The sequence below is a fragment of the Mobula hypostoma genome, chromosome 5 (genome assembly GCF_963921235.1).
Source record: "Mobula hypostoma chromosome 5, sMobHyp1.1, whole genome shotgun sequence".
Classification (NCBI taxonomy): domain Eukaryota; kingdom Metazoa; phylum Chordata; class Chondrichthyes; order Myliobatiformes; family Myliobatidae; genus Mobula; species Mobula hypostoma.
This window is the reverse complement of record NC_086101.1, coordinates 188572410-188597106: the sequence shown is the minus strand read 5'-3', so window position 1 is coordinate 188597106 and position 24697 is coordinate 188572410. Positions and strand designations below refer to the sequence as shown.

Here is a 24697-nt window from a genome sequence, read left to right as displayed (position 1 = left end):
GCTCTGTGTTGCATCTCGGTGGAATGAGTCTCTGGCTGAATGTACTCCTGTGCCCAACCAGTACATTATGTAGTGGATGGGAGACATTGTCCAAGATGGCATGCAACTTAGACAGCATCCTCTTTTCAGACACCACAGTCAGAGAGTCCAGTTCCATCCCCACAACATCACTGGCCTTAACGAATGAGTTTGTTGATTCTGTTGGTGTCTGCTACCCTCAGCCTGCTGCCCCAGCACACAACAGCAAACATGATCGCACTGGCCACCACAGACTCGTAGAACATCCTCAGCGTTGTCCGACAGATGTTAAAGGACCTCAGTCTCCTCAGGAAAATAGAGACAGCTCTGACCCTTCTTGTAGACAGCCTCAGTGTTCTTTGACCAGATCGTTTAGATATATCTCTTCCCAGGGCAGAGATGACTAATACAAGCGTTATGGTTTTAAGGTGACTGGAGGGAAGTACAGGGGTGGATGTCAGAGTTTTTACAGAGAGTGATGGGAGCATGGTACGCGTTGCCAGGGGTGACGGTGGAGACAGATACTTTAGGAACATTTAAGAGACTTTTAGATAGGCACGTGGGTGAAAGAAAAATGGGGGTAAGGGTTAGATTGATCTTAGAGCAGGTTAAAGGTAAGCACAACATTGTGGGCTGAAGGGCGTGTACTGTGTTCTACTATTCAATTTTGTTTTTTTTCTCTCACCCTATTCTCCCAGTAACTTTTAAACACCAAACTAATCAAGAATCTATCATCTCTGCCTTAAGCAAGAGCCCATGGTGTTAGGAGGAAGGTGCTAAGATGGATAGAAGATTGGCTAACTGTCTAAAACATGTTCTTGTAAAACCTGACTGTGCATTGTCTCTGCTTGCTCCTGCACCGCTGAACTCATGCCTACATACCTCGACTCCATTCTATCCCCTTTGGTTCTGTCCCTTCCCACCTACATCTGCAACACTTCACATACTCTCATTCTCCACAATTTCTGTATCTCTGGCCCTGACTGCCTCATTTTCACCATGGATGTCCAATCCACATACACTTCTATCCCCCATCAAGAATGTTTAAAGCTTTCCAATTTTTTCTCAACAAAAGACCCAACCCATTCCCCGCCACCCCCAAACTCTTCCATCTTGTGGAACTGGTCCTCACCCGTAACAATTTCTACCTTTGGCTTCTCCCACTTTCTCCAAACTCAAGGGGTAGCATTGGGCACCCACGTGGGCCCAGGCTATGCCTTCGTTTTCATTGGCTATGTGGAACAGTTCATGTTCCCAGCATTCCTTGGTAACGCTGCCCAACTCCTCCTCTGCTGATGACTGCATTGGTGCTGCTTCATGCACTCATACTGGGCTGGTCAATTACCTCACCTTTGCCTCCAACTTCCACCCAGCCCTTAAATTCACTTGGTCCATTTCTGACACCTCCCTCCCATTTCTCAATCTCCCTGCCTTCATTTCTGGAGACAAACTGTCTACCAACATTTTTTATAAACCTATCGATTCCAATGGCTATCTTGGCTGTACATCTTCCCACTCTGTCTCCTGTAAAAATGCTATTCCCTTTTCTCTTTTTCTTGGTCTCCGCGCATCTGTTCCCAGGATGAGGCTTTCATTTCCAAGGCATCAGAGATGTCCTCCTTCTTCAAAGAACAGGGTTTTCCTTCCTCCACTGTTGATGCTGCCCTCACCTGCACCTGTCCCTCAACACCAGCTCCTCAGCAAAGAAAGCCCAGCAGCGTCCCTACTTTCTGCAAAGGCTGAGAAAAGTCCATCTCTCACCCCCCCATCCTCACCACATTCTACAGAGGATGTACTGAGAGCATCCTGAGCAGCTGCATCACTGCCTGGTTCAGAAATTGCACCATCTCGGATCGCAAGACCCTGCAACGGATAGTGAGGTCAGCTGAGAAGATCATCGGGGTCTCTTTTCCCTCCATTACAGACATTTACACCAGACGCTGCATCGGCAAAGCAAACAGCATTATGAAGGACCCTACGCACCCCTCAGACAAACTCTTCTCCCTCCTGCCATCTGGCAAAAGGCACCGAAGTATTCAGGCTCTCACGACCAGACTATTTAACAGTTTGTTCCCCCAAGCCATCAGACTCCTCAATACCCAGAGCCTGGACTGACAGCAACCTACTGCCCTCTACTGTGCCTATTGTCTTGTTTATTATTTATTGTAATGTCTGCACTGTTTTGTGCACTTTATGCAGTCCTGGGTAGGTCTGTAGTCTAGTGTAGTTTTTGTCATAGTCATAGTCATACTTTATTGATCCTGGAGGAAATTGGTTTTCGTTATTGTTGCACCATAAATAATTAGATAGTAATAAAACCATAAATAATTAAATAGTAATATGTAAATTATGCCAGGAAATAAGTCCAGGACCAGTCTATTCTGTTGTTTTATGTAGTTCAGTGTAGTTTTTGTATTGTTTCATGTAGCACCATGGTCCTGAAAAACGTCGTCTCATTTTTACTGCGTACTGTACCAGCAGTTATGGTCGAAATGACAGTAAAAAGTGACTTGACTTCTAATTCTTGGACACCCACACTCAGTCCATCTTTCCACTGCTTTAACAGGAGTACAGTTCCTCTTGTCTTCACCTACTACCTCTGGATCCAGCACGTCATTTTCCACATTGTCCACCATCTTAAACGGGATCCTACCACCAAACACACATTCCCCCCCCCCCCAACTCTCTGCTTTCCACAGGGATGGCTCTTGTCCATTGTCCCTCCCTATTAATCACCTCCTGGCATGTTTCCCTGCAAGTGACAGAAACGTTACACCTCCTCCATCAGTTCCATTCAAACAGACCTTCTAGATGAGGGAACACTTCACCAGAGAATCTGTTGGGGTCATCTATTGTATCCAGTACCTCTGATGAGGCCTCCTCTATATTGCTGAGACCCGCTGTAAATTGGGGGAAGTGCTTTGTGGAACACCTCTGCTCCCTTGCCAAAAGCAGAATTTCCCAGGGTGGCTAACTTTGGGTCCACGGACTCCTTGCTTAATGGCATTGGTTGATGGCATAAAAAAGGTTTGGAACTCCTGTTGGTGGCTAACTTTTTAAATTCCTATCCCCATTCCTGATTTGACATGTCAGTCTATGGCCTCCTCTTCTGCCATGATGAGGCCACCCTCATCGAGGTGGCCTCCAACCTGATGGCATGAACATGGGTTTCCCTCCCTCTCCTTTCCTCTTCCATTCCCCACTCTGGCCTCTTATTCTTCTGCTCACCTGCCCATCATCCCCCCTGATGCCCCTCCTCCTTCCCTTTCTCCCACGGTCCACTCTCCTCTCCTACCAGATTCCTCCCTCTCCAGCCAGCTGGCATCACCCATCACCTTCCCCTCCTTCACACTTCATTTCTGGTTTCTTCCCCCTTCCCTTCCAGTCCTGATGAAGAATCTTGGCATGAAGCATCAACTGTTTATTTATTTCCATAAACGCTACCTGACCTGCTGAGTTCCTCCAGCACTGTGTGTGTTACTCTTGTAAAACTTGTGTAATTCATGTTTTTCTTGTGAGTGCTATGTTGCCCATGTTGCTGCTGCAAGTAAGATTTTTCATTGCACCTGTGCATACGTGTGCTCGTGTGTGTGACAACTGACTGGATGACTTTCACCGGAAGAAGTCAGAAAGTTGGGGATAAAGGTGACTACTTATCTATGATTTTATTGGTAACTTGTAGTAATATTTATGTCTTGCACTGTACTATTGCCAGAAAACAACACATTTCATTTCATATGTCAGTGATTCTGACTCCACAGCGGTACCTATCCAAGGAAGGATGTGCTGGCCCTGGAGAGGGTCCAGAGGAGGTTCACAATAATAAGCCCAGGAATGAAAGGGTTAATGTATGAGGAGCATTTGATGGCTCTGAGCCTGTACTCTCTGGAGTTTACAAGATTGAGGGAAGATTGCATTGAAAACTGCAGGACACCGAATAGCCTAGATAGAGTGGACATGGAGAAGATGTTTCCTACAGTGGGGGAGTATAGGACCAGAGGAATAGAGGGACGTCAATTTAGAACAGAGATGAAGAGGTGAATCTGTAGAATTCATTGCTGAGAGCCCTCCTGGCAGCCGATGGGGTAACATCTTTTTGAACTTGCTCCTACCTTACCTATCTTTTTGTTTCCTACCAGTTTTTTGAAACCTTATTATAAATCTCAATATTGCTCTATTATGTCTTTGAGAAAGACTAAAGCCTCTGCAAAAGAAAAAGATGATTCTCCAACCACTTTGGAATCAATTGGAGAAGCAAAGAACAGAACTCTCTGAGGAATTTCAACATCTTAGTGTCAAGTTGGACACTATTCAACAAAATCTAATCGAACATGAAAAGCGAATTAAGGAGAATAAAGAAACTTTGTCGACACTGGAAGCATACTTAGAAGACATGAGTAAGCTCTGCAAAAAATTATCATTACCTAATGAAAAATTAACAAAGATTACCAACCTGGAAAGCAGAAACAGAAGGAAAAATCTACGTATTCCGGATCTTGAAGAATCAATTGAAGGTGCCTGTTAGAGTGGATTTCTTTTTGGGTAGATGATTTGTTAACACTTAAATGACTTTGGCCACCAGACTTCTATTTTAACTGTTTGACAAAGGACTGTGGATTGAGTCCACCACAATGGGCTTCCTAAAAGGTGTAAATACCAGATGCTTCTGGTGCCTGATGCTGTAGTTTCAAAGACAGTCTTATCTATACATTATAAATATTAATTGTCTTCTATGTTAGCACATAAAATGCCAAATAAATGTATTGTGGATTGAACTGAAGGCTGTAGATACCAACAGAGATATGTTGGCATCAGAAGGAAAGGATGAAATCCGAAGGTGTGATGTTTGTATGTAGCTTCAAAAGGAGGCATTGACTAGGTGTTGTCTGTAACTTTTTAAGTAGCGATTGCCTTTGTGCTTAGCATATAAATATCGAGCCCACATTTTAGCTAGCAGACCTTTCTGTGGAAAGCGTCTCCATCCGTTAAGATGCCTGCTGTACCTTGTTGTGTCGAATAAAGAAGCTGCTTTGTATCTACCAGTGACTCTGTCTCTCCGGTAATTTCATCCACGCTACAACAGTGCCCACCCCATGGAGTTCTTTGCAAGCTTTCTGAAGCAGCTATTCTCTGATTTATTGCCGTCTGTGCCTAAGTTGGACCATGCCCACCAGTCGCTGGTCCCCAAACCAAAGTTGGGAGAGCGACCTAGGTTGGTTATTTCATGTTTTTATGAATTTCATACCAAGGAGCTTTTAATCCATCATACCCATTGAGTGGGAATGATCGATTACAATGGGAAGATGATCAGATTCGTGGAAGATTATATACCAGAGGTTATGGCTGAACGTGCTAAGTATAAAGAGGTCATATTGCTGCTTTATAATAAAGGGTTTAAGCCCTCCCTTTGCTTCCCCGCACATCTTAGAATCATTTGGAAAAAAGGTGTGCAGAAATGGCTGGGATCGGTCGAACATGCACAGAAGTTTTTGAAAGCAGAAGATTAATTGCATTATATCTCTTACAAGAGCAATTATCTTTTTACTGTTGGATAAAATAAAGTTTTATTAAACTTACGTTTTGACCATTTATATACCTTGTTTTTTGATATTTTCTTTGATAAGTTTTACTACTTTATTCTTTTTTTTTGAGGTTTTTCTATATATTTTTTGAAATAGTTAAAATGAATCCTCTTATGTTTTGGATTTCTGATCTAAGTTTTTTTTGTCTTGGTAGGAACATAATAACCTTGAATGATTGGAGTTTTGCCAGCAGGATTTCTTTGGGAGGGTTGTCTTTAGGGTTTAGCATGCTGACTGTCCTTTGGCCGGCTTTCTGGCTTTGGGAGGAGGAGGGGGTGGGGTCTCTTTTTTCCTTTTTACTCTGGAAGCTGGGTTGGGCCAGCATCCAAATTTTCTGTTTGAGTTCTGTTTTCTTATGGTTCGTTCTCTGGTTCTAATAACTTATGGTCAGATCTTTTAACTCTTCTGTTAATTAGTATTTAAAATGGATCGAAATGTTAGTTTACTTAGATTTAATGTGAAAGGGTTAAATCATCCTGTGAAACGGAGTAAGATTTTTGCTTATATTAAAAAGTTAAGAGCCCGCATTATTTTTCTACAAGAAACGCATGTACGTATTTGTGACAACACACGCCTTTTTAATCAGTGGAGAGGTCCCCAATTTCATTCTTCATTCAGAGCAAAATCTCAAGGAGTCTCGATTTTTATAGACAATACAATTTCTTTTGTTCAACATAAAGCTGTCTCTGACCCTAATGGGCGATTTGTCATAGTGTCAGGGAAAGTAGATAATAAATTAATTATATTTGCTAATGTGTACACCCCCAATGTGGATGACACAGGATTTTTTGAGCGTTTCTTTTCATTCCTGCCAGATTTGAGTCTTTATTAGTGATGGGAGGAGATTTTAATTGTTGTCTAGACCCAGTATTAGATCGTTCTTCTCTTAAATCAGCCACACCTAATAAATCAGCTTTATTTATTCAATCCTTTCTAATGAAATATAATATTGTTGATGCCTGGTGTTTTTTTCACCCAGCAGAAAGGGAGTATTCATTCTCCTCTCATATCCATCATTCCTATACCAGGATTGATTTTTTTTATTGATTGTCAAATAGTTCCATTAGTTCGATCCATTGAATATAAAGAAATAGCTGTATACGACCATTCTCCTGTATTTCTATCTTTAAATCTTCCTGGTTTCACTCATATGAACAGATCCTGGCATTTTAATTTAACTTTGTTAACTGATAAGGACTTTCTAAAATTTCTGGAGAATCAAATTACTCTTTTTTTTGAAGAAAATGCATTGGAAGAGACTTCTAGTCTTATCATTTGGGATGCTTTTAAGGCATATATTAGAGGACAAATTATCTCCTATACTGCATATATTAAGGAAAAAGCTAATAAAGAGAGAACTGACTTAGTTAATCAATTAAAACAAGTAGACCAGAAATATGCTTTGGCACCAGACCCTGAACTATACAAAATATGTATTGAAATTAAAACTAAATATGATCTTCTTATAACGTATCCAATTGAAAACCAACTTTTAAAAGATAGAAGCCAATTCTATATACATGGAGAAAAAACTGGTAAACTATTGGCTAATCAATTGAAGACCTTTATAGCTAAACAGCAAATTAAAGAAATCCGCAAAACCAATGGTGATATGACAACTGACCATTTTGAAATAAATGACACTTTCAGAGAATTTTATTCTAAACTGTATAGTTCTGATCTTGTTAAAGATAATACTGCAATGAACAATTTTTTAGACCAATTAAATATTCCTGGACTTCCGGTTGATAATCAAAAGCAGTTGGATCAACCTATTTCTCAGGGGGAAATCACTGAGAATATACGTCCATTGCATTCTGGGAAATCTCCAGGATCTGACGGATTCTCTGGAGAATTTTATAAGGCTTTTTCTTCATTGCTTCTACCTTATTTATGTTCTACCCTTACTGATTCCTTCAAGATGCGTAGGTTGCCACAGTCTTTTTATACAGCTTCTGTTTCACTTATTCTTAAAAAGAATAACAATCCCACTGAATGCTCTTCATATAGACCAATCTCTTTACTCAATGTTGATACTAAGATCCTATCTAAAGTTTTGGCCTGCAGACTCGAAAATATTATACCTTTTATAATATCTGATGATCAGGCAAGATTTATTAAAAATCGATATTCTCATTTTAATATACGGTGACTGTTAAATGTTATGCATTCTCCATCCAAGGAAATATTGGAATGTGTGATTTCTCTGGATGCGGAGAAGGCTTTTGACCGAGTTGAATGGAATACCTATTTAAAAACTTAGAAAAATTTAATTTTGGGCCCAATTTTATTCATTGGATTAAATTACTTTACTTATCTCCCTCCACTCGGGTCCTTACTAACTTTCAGAATTCTAAACCAATTGAACTCCAACGTCCAACCAGACAAGGATGTCCGTTGAGCCCTTTGCTTTTCGATTTGGTATTAGAACCTTTACCAATTGCCTTTCGAGATTCTAAAGATATCACCAGTATCTTAAGGAAAGGTACTATTCATAAAGTCTTGCTTTATGCTGATGACCTATTGCTTTTTATATCTAATGTTACAACTTCTTTACCCTCTATGTTTCTTTTACTGACTAATTTTAGTCAGTTTTCAGGATATAAATTGAATTTACATACGAGTGAATTGTTTCCTTTAAATAATTTGATACCAAACGATATTAATCTTCCTTTTAAAATTGTAAGAAAACAATTTACATATTTGAGTGTAACAATCACTAAGAATATTCAAAGAATATTTTCTAACCTTAATAAATTATGTGAAAAAGACACTTTCTAATTGGTCGCTTGTCTCTTCATCATTGATTGGTCAAATTAATTCTATTAAAATGAATATTTTACCTAAATTTATATACCTTTTTCAAGCCATACCCATTTTTATTCCCAAGTCTTTTTTTGATTCTTTAGATTCGATTCTTTCTTCCTATATATGGAAGAACAGAAAACCCCAATTAAATAAAGCCCACCTTCAAAAAATTAAAAAGAATGGAGGCCTTGCTCTACCCAATTTTAGGTTATATTATTCGGCAATTAACATATGAAATCTTACGTACTGGTTATATTATATTAATCGTGAGGATTGTCCAAAATGGGTCTTTTTGGAAGCCAACTCTGTTATGAAATTTTCTATTATTTCTCTTCTTGGATCCTCTCTTCCATTATCTTTAAGTAAATTAACTGACAGTTTGGTGGTTAAACACACTTTGGGGAGCTAGCTGCAGTTTAGAAAACATTTCAGTTTATTGAGATTTTCCCTTTCTAGTCCTATTTTTTCTAATTTTTTAAAATCCATCTACGACCAATCTGTCTTTTAGAGAATGGGATAGATTAGGCATTAAATGATTTCAGGATCTGTTTGTTGGAGGGTGTCTTTCTTCTTCTGAGCAGCTGTCAGTGAAATATAACCTATCAAATATAAACTTTTTTTGACAGCTACAGATTAAAGATTTTTTTAAGGTTTAAACTACATACATTTCCTATCAGCCTGGATAAGAACATAATAGATGTAATTTTTAATTTGAAACCTTTTGATAATGGTTCAATATCTTATATTTATAGTCTGTTGTTGGGACTGAGAATGGCTCCTTTAGACAAAGTTTAAAAAGATTGGGAAAAGGATTTACAGACTTCATTATCTGATGAGACCTGGAGGGCTATTTTCAAAATGGTTAATTCTTCATCATTATGTACTCGACATTCCCTTCTACAATTTAAAGTGGTACATAGGGCTTATATGTCTAAAGACAAGCTCTCTTGTTTTTTTGCAGATATATCTCCTTATTGTGACAGATGTAATAATGGAAAGGTTCATTAATCCATATGTTTTGGTCATGTTCAAGCCTTGAAAAGTATTGGAAAGATGTCTTCCAAACTTTTTTTTTTGTACTTTTTAAAGTTAATTTTAAGCCCAATCCTTTGACTGCCTTATTTGGTATTGTTGAGGAAAGAGCTATAATTTTGAAGCCTTCTCATTTGCGGGTACTGGCTTTTATTTCTCTTATATCTAGGAGGGCGATCTTGCTTAAATGGAAGGAGTTGCCCCCCCGACACATACTCAATGGTTATGCGATGTTATGTCATGTTTAAATTTAGAGAAGATTCATTGTTCAATTTCTGATTCTAATCAAGATTTTCAAACGCTATGGGGACCCTTTCTGAACTATTTTATAAATCTTTGAATTTTTATTGTTATTAAAATATAGATCTGGGCTATTATTATAAAACACCATATGATAAAGTACTTTTTTTTTCCTGCAACACACATCAAAGTTGCTGGTGAATGCAGCAGGCCAGGCAGCATCTCTAGGAAGAGGTACAGTCGACGTTTCGGGCTGAGACCCTTCGTCTAGTCCTGACAAAGGGTCTCAGCCCGAAATGTCGACTGTACCTCTTCCTAGAGATGCTGCGTTCACCAGCAACTTTGATGTGCCTTGCTTGAATTTCCAGCATCTGCAGAATTCCTCGTGTTTACTTTTTTTTCCTCTTGTTTTTTTACCAACCAGCTTTGTCTTGGTAGTGGGTGTAGATTTTTTTAATAATATAATTAACCATATTATTGTATTTCATGAATATGGGATACCGTGATTGTATCAATGTGATTTATATACAGTATAGTGCATTTTGTGCTGTTTCATTTTGATTTATAAGTATCCTTATGAATTCTTGTGTATATGAACTGTAATAAAAATATTGGAAAAAAGAATTCATTGCCACAGACGGCCGTGGAGGCCAAGTCATTGAGCATATTTAAAGCAGAGGTTGATAGGTTCTTAATTTGTGGGGGGGGGGGGGCAAGGGAAAAGGGGAGCAAGCAGGACTATGGGGTTTAAAAAATCCATGATCGAATGACAGATCAGACCAGGTGGGCGAAACTGCTTAATTCTACTCTTATGGTCTGAAGTACACCCAATGACTTGGCTTCCACAGCTCTCTGTGGCAACTGCTACAGATGTACTGTCAAAAGTATTCTGACTTCCTGCATATTGAGAACGTAAGGAGGCATGGGATCCAGAACTGGCTTGCCCACAGAAGGCAAAGAATGGTTGTAAACAGGTCATATTCTGCATGGAGGTTGGTGGCCAGTGGTGTACCTCAGGGTTCTGTGGAATGGGCTGCCGGCGGCGGTGGTGAAGGCAGAAACGATAGGGTCTTTTAAGAGACTCCTGGATGGCTACATGGAGCTTAGAAAAATAGAGGGCCATGGGTAAAGCCTAGGTAGTTCTAAGGTAGGGACATGTTCGGCACAGCTTTGTGGGCCGAAGGGCCTGTACTGTGCTGTACGTTTTCTATGTTTCTATCATGGTCTGGTACTGCAGTTTGTAGGAACATAAGAAGCTGCAGAAAGAAGTGCACAATATTACAGGCATATCCTTCCCCACATTCGCTAATATCTCCATGAGGTGCTGCTTCAAGAAGGTAGAATGTGTCATCAATAATCCCAACCGTCCCGCTTATGTCATCTTCAATCAAGCTACGATCAAGCAGGAGATGTGGAAACCTGATGTCCCCCACCACAGTGATGAGGTACAGTGGAGTAGTATTAAGTGCAATAATTGTCAGCATCAGTGATCACTGATTGGATTTCAATTCTGACCGCTGTCTGTAAGGAGTCTGTACTTTCTTCTTGTGATCGCCTAGGTTTCCTCCAGGTGCTCCGGTTTCCTCCCAAATTTAAAGATTAGGGTTAGGGTTAGTGAGTTGTGAGCTTGCTATGTTGGTGCTGGGTATTGTCACAAACAACACGTTTTACTGTGTTTCAATGATTTGATGTACATATGACAATAAAGCTAATTTTTATTCATCTTTTAATCTCTGATTCAAGAACAGCTGCTTCCCTTTAACCATTCGTTTCTTAAGCCAACCTGCAAAACCCTTATTGCTGCCTTAGTCTAGCCACACTATGACCACTTGGCACAATAATGGACTTCTTTTTGTTCCAATTGTGTGGAACAATTATGCATAATTTTGTATATTTAAAAAAATATATATTTAAGCTTGTTTGCCTCATGCTGTATTCCTGCAAAGCTGTAAAGTAAGTTTTTCACTGAAGCACAAGATCCAAGGAAACTTGGCAGTGTGGACTCAAAACTGGCCAGCCCATGGACGTAGATGACGAAATAAAGGGTGAATTAGTAAATCTGCAGAGAGAGCTACAAATCAATGCCCATGGGTAAGTTATCAGTCAATAATCAGTGATAAAAGAAATAGATCTGTACACTACACTTCCTTAACCTTTAGATTAAATGTAATATGAAACTGTATATGTAACAAAACATTCAATTTCCCTTTAACAGACCATGCTCAAATAAACATGCTTCCATAATAACTGTGCTCACTGGATTTTTTTCCTTTTTTTTAAGATAACATTCCATATCTAACTTCACAGTTCTGAAGTTCAGTCTTTTGGGTGGCACCCCGTTTCTTTCAGGATGGCACCTCTAGACCTGTGGAGTGGCATCAGGTTTGGTAGGTGTCTTGTCAAAGACAACCTTCTCTGCTGCAGGTTTCACGTTGCTGTTAGTGACGTGATCATCACAGAGGGGCAAGTCTGGTGGATGCAATGTGTCCGTCTTGTTGGACACAGATGGCCTAAATGTGTTCTTTGGCTGAGCATCCAGTATCTGGTTCACATGACATCTCCATGTCAGATCTCCAACATCCAACAGTGGTCCAGTTCTTGTAGCTATCCCACCAGGTGTCCACTTGTCTTCTCGATATTCACACATGAGGACTTCCTGTCCAACCTCAAAGCTCCTTGCCGTTTTACCTGGGACCTGACTGAACCAGATTATGAGGACACGCAGTCCTCTTTTATTGTCATTTAGTAATGCATACATTAAGAAATGATACAATATTCCTCCGGTATGATATCACAGAAACACAGGACAGGCCAAGACTGAAAAACTAACAAAAACCACATAATTATAACATATAGTTACAACAGTGCAACAATACCATAACTTGATGAAGAACAAGCCATGGGCACGGTAAAAAAGTTCAAGGTCTCTCGAAAGTCCCACATCTCACGCAGACGGGAGAAGGAAGAAAACTCTCCCTGCCACGCCCAACCACAGTCCAACTCGGAGTCGTCCGAAAACTTCGAGCTCTGATCAGCCCTCCGACACCGAGTACCGAGCACCATCTCTGCCAAATGCTTCGACCTCAGCCTCGGTCGCCAGCAGCAGGCAAAGCTGGGGATTTTGGGACCTTCCCTCCGGAGATTCTCGATCGCACAGTAGCAGCGGCAGCGAACCGGGCATTTCAGAAGTTTCTCCAGATGTTCCTCTGTGCTTCTCACGTCTGTCTCCATCAAATCAAAATTGTGCACAGCATCCTATTTACAAGTACGATATCATTTCGCTGGAGAGCTGCGCGCGCTGCGTCCCGCTGCCATCTGCACTTCCTTCTGTAGATCTGGTTTCAGGAGGTCTATGCGAGATCTCAGATTCCTGCTCATGAACAGCATTGCAGGTGTTTGATTTGTCATTGCATGAACAGAGTTCCGATACACAAAAAGAAAGTTGTCCACCTTGTTCATCACTTTAATGGACTTCTTGAAGGTTTGGACAAACCTTTCAGCTGACCCATTCATTGCCGGGTGGTAAGGAACTGACTTGAATTTTTTTTTGCCATTTTTCTTCATGAATAGGCTAAGCTCTTCTGATGTGTATTGTGATATGTTGTCACTCACAATTTGGGTAAGCTATTTCTGGAGAAGATAGACCTCAGGGTGGAGACAGTCTTTGCTGAGGTGGTTGACTTCATTGGTGTAACCTGTGGCCACTTTGAATGAGTATCCACAGCAATCAGGAACATGAAGTCCGTGAACGGCCCAGCAAAGTCAGTATGTTCTCTTTGCCATGGTGATTACGACCACTCCCACAGGTATAAAGGTGCTAAGATCCACACTGTACAGCTTTTGGGGAAGTATTCAATTTATTTATCTATTCCCAGCCACCACATGTAGCTCCAGGTGAGACTCTTAATCTTGACACTGTGCCCAGGTGTCCTTCATGCCAATTTTATTTTTAGATTATGAGGACATGCAGTCCTCTTTTATTGTCATTTAGTAATGCATGCATTAAGAAATGATACAATTTGTTCCTCCAGAATGATATCACAGAAACACAAGACAAACCAAGACTAAAAAAACTGACAAAAACCACATAATTGTAACATATAGTTACAATAGTGCAAAGCAATACTGTAATTTGATAGAAGAACAGACCATGGGCACAGCAAAAAAAAAGTCTCTCGAAAGTCCCATCATCCCACGCAGACGGTTGAAGGAAGAAAACTCTCCCTGCCGTGAGCTTCCAGCGCCGCAAACTTGCCGATGCAGCACCCTGGAAGCACCCAACCACAATCCAACTCTGAGTCCGTCCAAAAACTTCGAGCCTCCGACCAGCCCTCCGACACCGAGCATCATCTCTGCCAAGCGCTTCGACCCCGGCCCCGGCAACAGGCAATAGGCAATAGGCAAAGCCGAGGATTTAGGGCCTTCCCCTCCGGAGATTCTCTAACACTTTGGTGCGCTGTTTAGAGAGAACCACAACATAAGATCCACACATCAGTGTTCTTAGACAGACAGACAGTTGATCTCATCTCACTAAGAACTCTGGAAACAGAGGGTTACCATGTGCTGGCCTTCCTTGCAAGGTGATGTCACAGACTTTTGACAAAGTCGGGTCATTCCCTGTTTCCCTTTGCATTTCAGAATTTGTTACTGGCAACTGGTCCACCAATGCAGTGCGGAACACTTCTGCTGGGTCACAGAGTGAATACTTTTCTTCTTCAGTTGTCAACAGTGGAAGATGTGACAAGCCGTCAGTGTTGCTGTGTTGCTTGTTGCCCTTGAACTCTATGTCATAGAAGTGGGTTCCTTGGAAAAGTGCCTAACGTTGTAACCGGGTGGCAGTCATCACTGGAATTGAAAATGGACGCAAGGGGGTTGGTGGTCTGTCACTAGAGTAAACTTTTGTCTGTCGAGGTCATGATGGAACTTCTTTACTCCCCATACTGAACTAAGAGCCTCTCAGTTGCTCTGTGTATAGTTGTGTTCTGCGTTCATCAAGCAAATCCTATCAGACATTCAGATCCATCTTCCATAGTGTGACAAAACTGCTCCAATGTCATAAAGGGACGTATCGCACGTCAGTCTGAAGGGCAGAGATGGGTCATAATGTGAGCAGTTCATCTGATGTTATTAGTCTCTTTGTTTCCTTAAACACTCTTTCATATCTTTCTGACCGTTCCCACTTTGCTCCTGTCTGTAACAGTGTGTTCAATGGGTGCGGCACTGTAGCAATGTTTGGGAGAAACCGGTGGTAGTAGTTTACCGGGCCCAAGTATGACCTCAGTTGTGAAACATTTTCCGGTTTGGGTGCCTGCAGCACTGCTTCAATCGTCTCTTGTGACTTATGTAAGCCATGCTTGTCAATGACATGTCCACAATATGAGATTTCATTCTTGATAAACTCACATTTCTCTCTCTTTGCACACAGACCATATTCACTCAGCCTGGTAAGCACTTTACCAAGGTTCTGGAGGTGCTCTTCATCATTCTTGCCAGTCACAATGATATCATCAAGGTAACATTGTGTTTCTGGGATATCTTGGAGCACATGGTCCATTGCTCTTTGCCAAAATGTTAGAGCTGATGCAATGCCAAAGATGAGATGATTATACTGGAACAGTCCCTTGTGAGTGTTGATTGTGAGGAACTTCCTGCTTGATTCCTCAAACTCCATTTGCAGATATGCTTGTGACAAGTCAATCTTTGAAAACCTCTCCCCGCCTGCCAAGGATGCAAAAGTGTCTTCTATTTGCAGCTGGGGACACTGTGCGGTACGCAGCACTGGGCTGATGCTCACTTTGAAGTCCCCGCATATGCAAACAGCTCCAGCCTTTCCTTACTTGATCACTGGGTCAATGGGCATGGCCCAATCGCTCCACTCAACCTTGGAGAGAATTCCAGGTGCCTCCAAGCTCTTAAGTTCAGTATCCACTTTAGGACATGGTGCATAAGGCACTGGACTTACTATATGGAATCTTGGTGTTCCTGTTTCATGCAGTCCAATTCTGACCTTAATGTCCTTGAGCTTACCAATCTACTCCTCAAACACCTTCTGATTAGCTTTAAGCAGTTGTGACAGTCTCTGGTTAGTGCTACTATTTGGGCTGTAGTTGCCTGCTGATGTCACACTGAGAGCTTTGACTGAGTGCCAATCTAGTTGGATTTTTCTGAACCAGTCACATCAGAAAAGTGCTGGCCCTCCACTTTCCGATACGTAAAGCTCTAACTGCTGTATTTTGCTTCCATACATCATGTTCAGTTTGTTTGCCTTTGGGAGAAACTTTTTTTGCCTGTGTAGGTCTTCAGCATCACTGAGGTATTTTCTAATGGTAGCTTAGAAAACAATCTGTTGTAGTCAACCTTGGAAATTACAGACAAAACTGACCATGTATCCAGCTCCATTTTCAATTTTACACCAGACACATCTGTTGTGATCTATATGATTTTGTGATCTTCCTCAGTTATACCAAACAGTTCCTGGCATGACAGCTCACTTCTGTCAGACTCTGTGTTTTCCGATTCAGTTTCACATTCAGTCACTTTATGCATTTGTTTAGTTTTGTATTTCAAACTTTTCACTGTGTGGTTTTTCTCTTTGGTTGTGCTTTTTGTCAGACTTGCACACACTCTATATGTGATTTTATCTGTGATACTTACTGCAAACTTTTTCTATGAACCGACAGTTATTTGCATCATGAGAAAATTTGCCACAACAATAAGCATTTTTGGCTTTTTACACCATTCAGGGACACTTTGTGTGTTTCACATTCTAAACTCTTTTTCCATTGTTCTGACACATCCTATGGTACTGTCTCCATTGATATTGCAATGGCCAATGTCCATTCTAAGGTTAGGTCTCTTTTTGCAATAGCCTTTTTTGAGTGCTTTGATTATGCATGCCACATACATGCCTATCCTTTCATGCATCAGAAAGTCCAACTCCAAAGTCACAGTATTGTGAAAGTTTGTGCAGATCTGCAACGTATTCAGAAATGCTTTCATTCTTTGGTTCCTTTTGTGAAATCTAAATCTCTTTGCTATTATTAGCAGTTATGGGATCGTGATTTCGTAGAATTTCAACAATTTCGTTGAATATCTTGCTTGCTTGCTTTTCAGCAGTTATTAAGTTGAGTAAGAGACTATTAGCACTCATTAAGCTAAGAAGCGTGGAGACTTTTTTTTTAAATAATCCACCTCGTTAGTATTACAACACAGTTCAACCCTCTCGATATACGATTCCCAGTCCTCAGTAGCACTATCAATTTGTCGACTTTCCCATCGTCACGTTATATTCACCCAGGTTAGCTGGATGTGCGTCTCTCACTGTGTAACGTGCACTGTTACTCACGCGTTCGTCCTGATACACTCTTTCCTCCCGCTGTCTCTCTCCCTTCCTCCGAATTTTGTCGTCCCGCAACTGTCGGTGCCGTTGTTAATATTGGTTGACATTCAGGTTCCTACTCGTCGCCAATGTGTTGCGTCTGTACACCTACATATTAAATCAGTGCACGCACTCAGAGCTTGTATATTCGCTTTGCAGAGAAAGCTAAGAGTGGGTAGGTTATCAGTCAATAATTAGTGATAAGGGGCATCATTGCGCTAAAAGAAATACATCGTGTACTGCACCCAGTTCTCCCGCAAGCTCCACTTGCCCCTAACAAAAATGGCGGGGCAGAGCCGGCCAGATAGGCGGAAGCGGAAGCTCTGGATCAGAAGGGCTCACTGGGCCGTGACCTTTAACCTTCGCCGCACTGGTTCGGGACAACGTGTGGCAGGAGAGCGGTGGTCGCCGAGGTAACGAGGGAGACGGCAGATTGTCCCGCTTCATGGTCACTGGCGGGAGTGTGGGGCTCACCGGGAGACCGAGGGAGCGTGTTGGTTACGACGGTGGTTTAAATAGTCAGATACTGCTCTTCCAGCATCTGCGTCCTCTTGTGAGTGGAGGAGTTAATCTGATGGTAATATGTGGATGAGAAAACATTGGGTTTAGTATTGAATGAGTGCAAAGGGTGTTTGGTGGTCAGTATAGACTTGGTGGGCTGAATGGCCTGTTTCTGTGACTCTTTGCCTTTCAATTGCTTACATGAACTCCAGAGGGGAAAATGTTGGATCTCAAGGATTATGTGAGTTTACTCTTCACGTGGCTGGGAAAGTAGCATGCTGTAAGGAGTTTTTGTCATCTAACTGTACATATATACAGCCAAACGAAATTACACACACCACATAAAACAGGTTTAATGTCACTGGCATATGTTGTGAAATTTGTTGTCTTTGTGGCAGCAGTATAATGCAATACATAATAATCAAATAAACTTAAATCACAGTATTACGCACACGTATATATTGCCCTTCCCTTGGACTACATCAGTGATGTTGAGAGGGGGAACCCGCTATACGGGCAACAGCCGGTTCTTCAAATGTTCCTGTCCAGGCTTGCACCCTGGAGAGGACACAGTCCACTAAAGACGCAAACGCATGATCCCCTGGGATCAACGGCTGCCTACTACTATATATGATACAATCACACACACACACACACACTGTCCATTCAGAAATCAGGTGGCAGAATACTACTACAAATAATTTAATAAAATATAATTCAAAATGCATGTAGTGCACAGCACAGGTAAACAGAAAACAGCTCATTGTCCTGGTGATGAGACCCCAGCGATGGCAGGGTATTCATTAGTCTCACACTCTGAAGGAAGAAGCTGTTACCCAGTCCGGCAGTCCTGGTCCTGATGCTCCTGTACCTCCTTCTTGACAGTAGTGGGTCAAAGAGACTGTGGGATGGGTGGTCAGGATCCTCAACAATGCATCGGGCCCTGCAGTGACAGGTTCAGTATCTAACGGAAGTGTGGAATCAGGTAGTTTGCCAATTATGAAACATCTTGGAACCCACCAAACCTAATTTGGGAACCTAAAGTTGTGGTAGCTTATCCAAGCTTGATATAACTTTACACAATATTTAAAAGCATTGGCTCCCAAGTTTCTTTTTGGGTTGGGCACTGATGTATAAGATATGAAGGCCAACGTTTGTGTTGAAAAGTATTATTTCTTTCTACCATTTATTCAGGTTTGTAAAAGATGGGGAAAGCCCAGAAGAAGGCTGCTTCTGATAAAGTACGGAAGAACAAGTCCACACGAGACATCAAGTCCAATCCGTTTGAGGTGAAGATAAACAAACAAAAGTTCGATATCCTCGGCCGAAAGACGAAGCATGATCGTGGTCTGCCTGGAGTGTCTCGATCCAAATCCATCAAAAAAGTGAGAGTTTATATTTTTATACAAGATGTATATTGTGCAGTTTAATGCTGATTATGGAGCATAGGTGTGGTTGGGGGGGGGATTTGTGTTGGTGGTGATGATGACTCATTGAATTTGTAGGCTCATTGCAGGAGCTGTCTTATTAGTTCTCTGCTCCCTGCTGTTTTCCTGCAGCTTGCAAATTGCCAACTCATCCAGGTTGACACAAAAGCTCATACACACCTCTACTTCGTCAGAAGGCTAAAGAAATTTGGCACCTGCCTCTCAACCTCACCATTTTTTTATAGATGTACAGTTGAAAGCGTCCTATCTGGACTGTCTGCCCGAGACTATGTGAAAACTGCAGAGAGTTGTTGGCACAGCTCAGCACGTCGCGGAAACCAGCCTCCCCTCTGTGGACGCTGTCTGCGTTCCCCACTGGCTCAGTAAAGCAGCTAGCACAAACAAAGATCCCTGCCACCCCAGACATTCAACCACCATTGAGAACATATTCAAAAGCTGATGCCTCAAGAGGGTGGCACCCTCACAATCCAGGACATTCCCTCTTCTCATTGCGACCATCAGGGAGGAGGTGCAGCAGTCTGAAGCCGTACACTCAATGTTTTAGGAATAGCTTCTTTTCCTCTGCCATCAGATCTCCAAATGGTTCATTAAGACCATAAGACCATAAGACAAAGGAACAGTAGTCGGCCATTCGGCCCATCGAGTCTGCTCCGCCATTTTATCATGAGCTGATCCAATCTCCCATTTAGTCCCACTCCCCCGCCTTCTCACCATAACCTTTGATGCCCTGGCTACTCAGATACCTATCAATCTCTGCCTTAAATACGCCCAATGACTTGGCCTCCACCGCTGCCCGTGGCAACAAATTTCATAGATTCACCACCCTCTGGCTAAAAAAATTTCTTTGTATTTCTGTTCTGAATGGGCGCCCTTCAATCCTTAAGTCATGCCCTCTCGTACTGGACTCCCCCATCATGGGAAACAACTTTGCCACATCCACTCTGTTCATGCCATTCAACATTTGAAATATTTCTATGAGGTCTCCCCTCATTCTCCTAAACTCCAAGGAACCCTCTCATGCCTGGAATCATTCTAGTGAATCTTCTCTGTACCCTCTCCAATGTCAGCACGTTCTTTCTTAAATAAGGAGACCACTATTAACCCACTATTTTGCTCTGTTTTGCATGACTTACTTGTTTTTTTAATATTTCTTATTATAACTTAGTGATTTTAATTTATTGCACTGTACTGCTGCCACAAACAAATTTCACAACATCTGTATGTCAGTGATAACAAATAGATTCTGATTTTCTCTTCTGCCCTCTCCCATGGAAACACATGCTACCAGGCTCAAGGACAGCTTCCACCCTGCTGTCCACAATTAGTATGATAAGATGGACTGTTGACCTCACAGTCTACTTCGTACTGACCCTGCACTTTACTGCACTGCACTTTCTCTGTAACTGTCACATTTTATTCTGTACTCTATTATTGTTTTACTGTGTGCGACCTTAATTCGTATACAAGACAAGTTTTTCACTGTACCTTGGCCAAAAATACATATATTTGTACTTGTACGTCTGCCAAAGTTACACTAATTCCAAGTGGTGGTTTCAACATTATGACTATGCAGCCTGGCTTATGCTGGATCTTGTTCCCATCATCAAATCTCCATACCAACCTACTGCTCAGCACCAAGAAAACAGATGATTTCCTATCAGAATCTTTTTCTAAATTGGTGAGGTCGTAGGGCTTGGGAGAAGTCTGCAGGGATGTGGGAGTGCCGAAAGAGTTTGATCAGCTTAACCAGGACAGTCCCCCCGTAAGCGATGGAGCAGTCGCTCTCACAGAGCAAGAGTGAAAGGTGAAAGGTTGCATGGTAGCGTGATGGTTGGCATAACACTTACAGTGCCAGCGACCTGGGTTCAATTCCTGCTGCTCCCCGTGACTGTGTGGGTTTCCTCAACATTTCAAAAAGTATGCGTTAGTAGGTTTAATTGGGCAATGTGGGCTCGTTGGGCTCGAAGAGAATGTTACTGTGCTGTATCTCTAAATACAATAAATGCCAGTCTGAGCTAATGTCACAAGGGGTATATCAGAATAGCATCCTAGTTAACATATTAGAGAGCCGAATGCGAATGCTCTTGTCCATCGTTGCAGGACACTTGCTATGCCCTCCTCCCAGTTTTCCTAAAGGAGAACAGGGACCCCTTAGACCAGTGGTAGCCTGGGATATTCCTCCTTGTCTGATCAAACCCACTGTGCCATTCCCATGTTTCAGTTTACAGTTGGATTGCCTTACAGGAGTAAAGTCCCAGTTAGTTAATTAACCAACTCTCTGTCTCCTGGTCAGGAGTAGGTTGACCACAAGTCCTCAGCTACACACTATAGCCTTTCAGTTTTTGTGAATTATCATTGGGCAGGAGGTACAGGAGCCTTCAGTCTCACAGCACCAGGTTCAGGAACAGGTATCCCCTACAACCATCAGACTCCTGGACTAATGTGGATAACTTCACCCACCAACACCTAACCGATTCCACAACCTGCACACTCACGTTCAGGGATTCTGTATGTATTTTTTTATTTGCAGTTTGTCTTCCTTTGCACTTTAGTTGTTTGTCTTTATGTGTAGTTTTTCACAAATTCTATTGTATTTCTTTATTTTCCTGTAAATGTCTGGAAGAGAAAATGAACACTGGGGGCAGCACTGACTTCAGATTGCCAGAGTGCACCGGCTCCAATGCCTCTCTTCTGGGTAGCTGTAAACAGACAACACCGTGGGTTGAGACCTAGTCCTCACTCTAACTGAGGCCACGCATTTGCCAATAACGTGAAGCTGCTCACCCTTTCCACCGCTGACCCTCGATGAGGATTGGTGTGTGTTCTCCCAACTTATCCTTCCTGAAGCCCTTAATCAGTTCCTTGGTTTTGCTGACGTTGAGTACAATGTTGTTGTGACACCACTCTGCCAGCTGATCTGACTCACTCCTGTATGCCATCTGAGAAAGGTAACTTAACAAACATTTGCACTGACAAATTTTGAGCTATAATTTTTGTCTTTCAAAAACTAACTTTGTTCTGCATGTTGTCACTTATAATCGACTCCCAGTGAATCAAAAAAAAAACTGGGTGCAGTATCAAAGAGATTTATTTTGTTTGAAAAAAAATGGCTAAGAGATTTGGGTTTATTCAGGCTGGATGTCAATAAATAGCTGAACATTGGGCTGTCTATTTTTACTGGTAACATTTATGTTGTATTTATTTTTCTCATTTTCCAGCGTACAGAGACTCTGCTGAAAGAGTACCAGAGCCAGGGGAAGACCAACACATTTATAGATAAAAGGTTTGGTGAATATGATACAGAATTAACAGAAGATGAGAAGATGGCAAAGAGATTCTCCCTGGAGCGGCAGGTAAAACTCTTCTAAAGCAAAGAAAATGAAACAGCTTGGCGAAAGTGGTCCCAATCTGAATGGTTGAGTTCTTTCTTCACTGGGTACTCAGCTCTCCTGAGCCTGGTTTACAGCTTTCCATTGGAAGACCTGTAACTTTAGGTCTACTCTCTTCTCTTAGCTGACATCAGGAAGGAGGTACAGGAGCCACTGGGTTCAGTAACAGTTATTACCCCTCAACCATCAGGTTCTTGAACTAGAGGGGATAACTTCAATTACCCCAACATTGAACTGTTCCCACAACCTATGGATTCACTTTCAAGGACTCATCTTCTCTTGTTCTCTAGTCATTGTTTATTTTTTATTATTATATTTGTTTTATTTTTTGTTTTTGGACATTAGTTTGTCCATCTTTTTGTGTGTGGTTTTTCATTGATTCTATTGTGTTTCTTTGTATTTACTGTGAACGTCCGTAAGGAAATGAATTTCAAGATAGTATGGCGGATTCTGGTTAATTGGGACACATTGGGACCAGTGTATTTTAGCCTAGTTAAGCAGCAGTCTCAATTAGCCAAAGTTAGATAGAAATAGTTAAACGGTATATAATAAAAACACAAACTACCATCTAACTGAGTAACAATTTCTGTATTTTAATGAAATACAGAATAAATTAGAACATGACTATTGCTACTGCAGTGTTACATTTCATCCTGCATTGTATTATTTACTGTGTTCTACTTCAATGATCATGATCTGATCTGTTGACAACTATGCAAGACAAACTTTTCAATGTATCTCGGTACATGTTGCAATAATAAACCAATTCTTTGTAGCTGTACAAGCTTCTTTTGATTCATTTTTGGTTCCGAGTTAACCTGAAACATTAATTCTTCACCCTATACTTCTTCCATCTATCTTCTCCCAGCTTCTCATTTCATCCTCTCCTCCCGCACCTACCCATCTGACCTCTCATCTGGTTTCACCTTGTCCCACACCAGCTGGTGCTCCTTCGCATCCACCCATCAACTTGTGTTTGCCCTATTCTGGCTTCTTCCTTTCCAGTCTTGATGGAAGGGGTCTCGGCCTGAAACATCGACTATTCACCTCCATAGATGCCGTCTGACCTGCTGAGTTCCTCCAGCATTTTGTGTGTGTTGCTCAGGATTTCCAGCAACTGCAGAATCTCTTGTGATTATGATTCTGATTTCATTCCCACTCATTCCACAAGGGGAAATGAAACCTTTCTGTCTAACTGTTTGCTCAATAATTTCAGTTCGTTGCAGATATTAGGGCACCACGGTAGCGAAGTGGTTAGCGCACCTCTATTACAACTTGCTCCATGTGACGGAGTTCAGAGTTCAATTCCGATGTCATCTGTAAGAGGTTTATATGTCCTTCCTGTGACCTCATGGGTTTCCTCTGGGTGCTTCATATTCCAAAAACATGCTATGTTGGCACGGGATGAATGGCAGCACTTGTGGGCTGCTCCCAGCACTTCCTCAGACTGTGTTGGTCATTGATGCAAACAACACATTTCACTGTAAAGGGGCGGCAGAGTAACGTAGTGGTTAACATAATGACTTGCAGTGCAGGCGACCTGTTGCTGTCTGTAAAAGGTTTGTACTTTCTCCCAGTGATTGTGTGGAGTTTCTTCAGATGCTCTGGTTTCCACTCACATTCCAAAAACATACGGGTTAAGCCTGGTTTATACTTCTGCGTTAACTGGACGCTGTAACCTACGCAAGTGGCTTACGCGCATTGTGAGCATTTATACTTGTGTGTTGGTGTGTCTGCATTGCTCTGCAATTCGTGCAGGTCACGCATGCGCACACACCTGCCCGCGCAAGGCTTCATGGTCATGGTAATCTTTCTCAGGGTAAACAAGAAGCGAGTGTCTTTTTTCGTAAAAATGAAATGTGTCCTCCATAATTTCGGAGGTCTGTGTAAATCTTTATGGAAAGCATTGCAGCCATAGTTCCTTCCCTGCCCTTTAGTTGCCCAATGGGAAGCTATTGCAGCGTAGGATGAAATGCGATGCTACCAAGTGGACCAATCACAGCTGTTGTGTTCTGCGTTGCCACGACACGCGGTTACATTTTGGGAGAGATGCGTGTCGCAGCAACGCAGGCTTTCGCGTAGGGTTCCGCGTTGGCTTTGCGTAGGGTTTGCGGCGACGCAGACCTTACGGCGACGCGTTGACGCAGAAGTATAAACCAGGCTTTAGTAGGTTAATTGGTCATGTGGGTGTAACTGGATGGCGTTGCTCATTAGGCCTGGAAGGGCAATTGCCATGATTGCACAATCATCAGCAAAGTTGTGTGATTGAGATGATGTATTTATTTATTCACCCTTTGTTAA

At 41.8% G+C, this 24697-nt stretch overlaps 2 protein-coding genes across 5 annotated transcripts in view; one reads left to right on the top strand and one right to left on the bottom strand.

The window, feature by feature from the left end:
- The window catches only part of mfsd10 (major facilitator superfamily domain containing 10), a 54052-nt gene extending 36722 nt beyond the window's left edge, over positions 1-17330 (bottom strand). For both annotated transcript variants that reach the window (XM_063049539.1, XM_063049540.1), the window contains exon 1: positions 17026-17330. The gene's annotated coding sequence lies outside the window, so the exon portion shown is untranslated. The remainder of the gene's footprint in view (positions 1-17025) is intronic.
- Positions 17331-17411: 81 nt separating this feature from the next.
- Positions 17412-24697, top strand: part of nop14 (NOP14 nucleolar protein homolog (yeast)) — a 91817-nt gene continuing 84531 nt past the window's right edge. The window contains exons 1-3 of one of the 3 annotated variants that reach the window (XM_063049533.1): positions 17412-17471; positions 18754-18944; positions 22226-22360. In XM_063049533.1, the coding sequence (XP_062905603.1) occupies positions 18765-18944; positions 22226-22360 (315 nt within the window). In that variant the 5' untranslated portion in view covers positions 17412-17471; positions 18754-18764. The other 2 variants (XM_063049535.1, XM_063049536.1) reach the window with 2 other exon arrangements.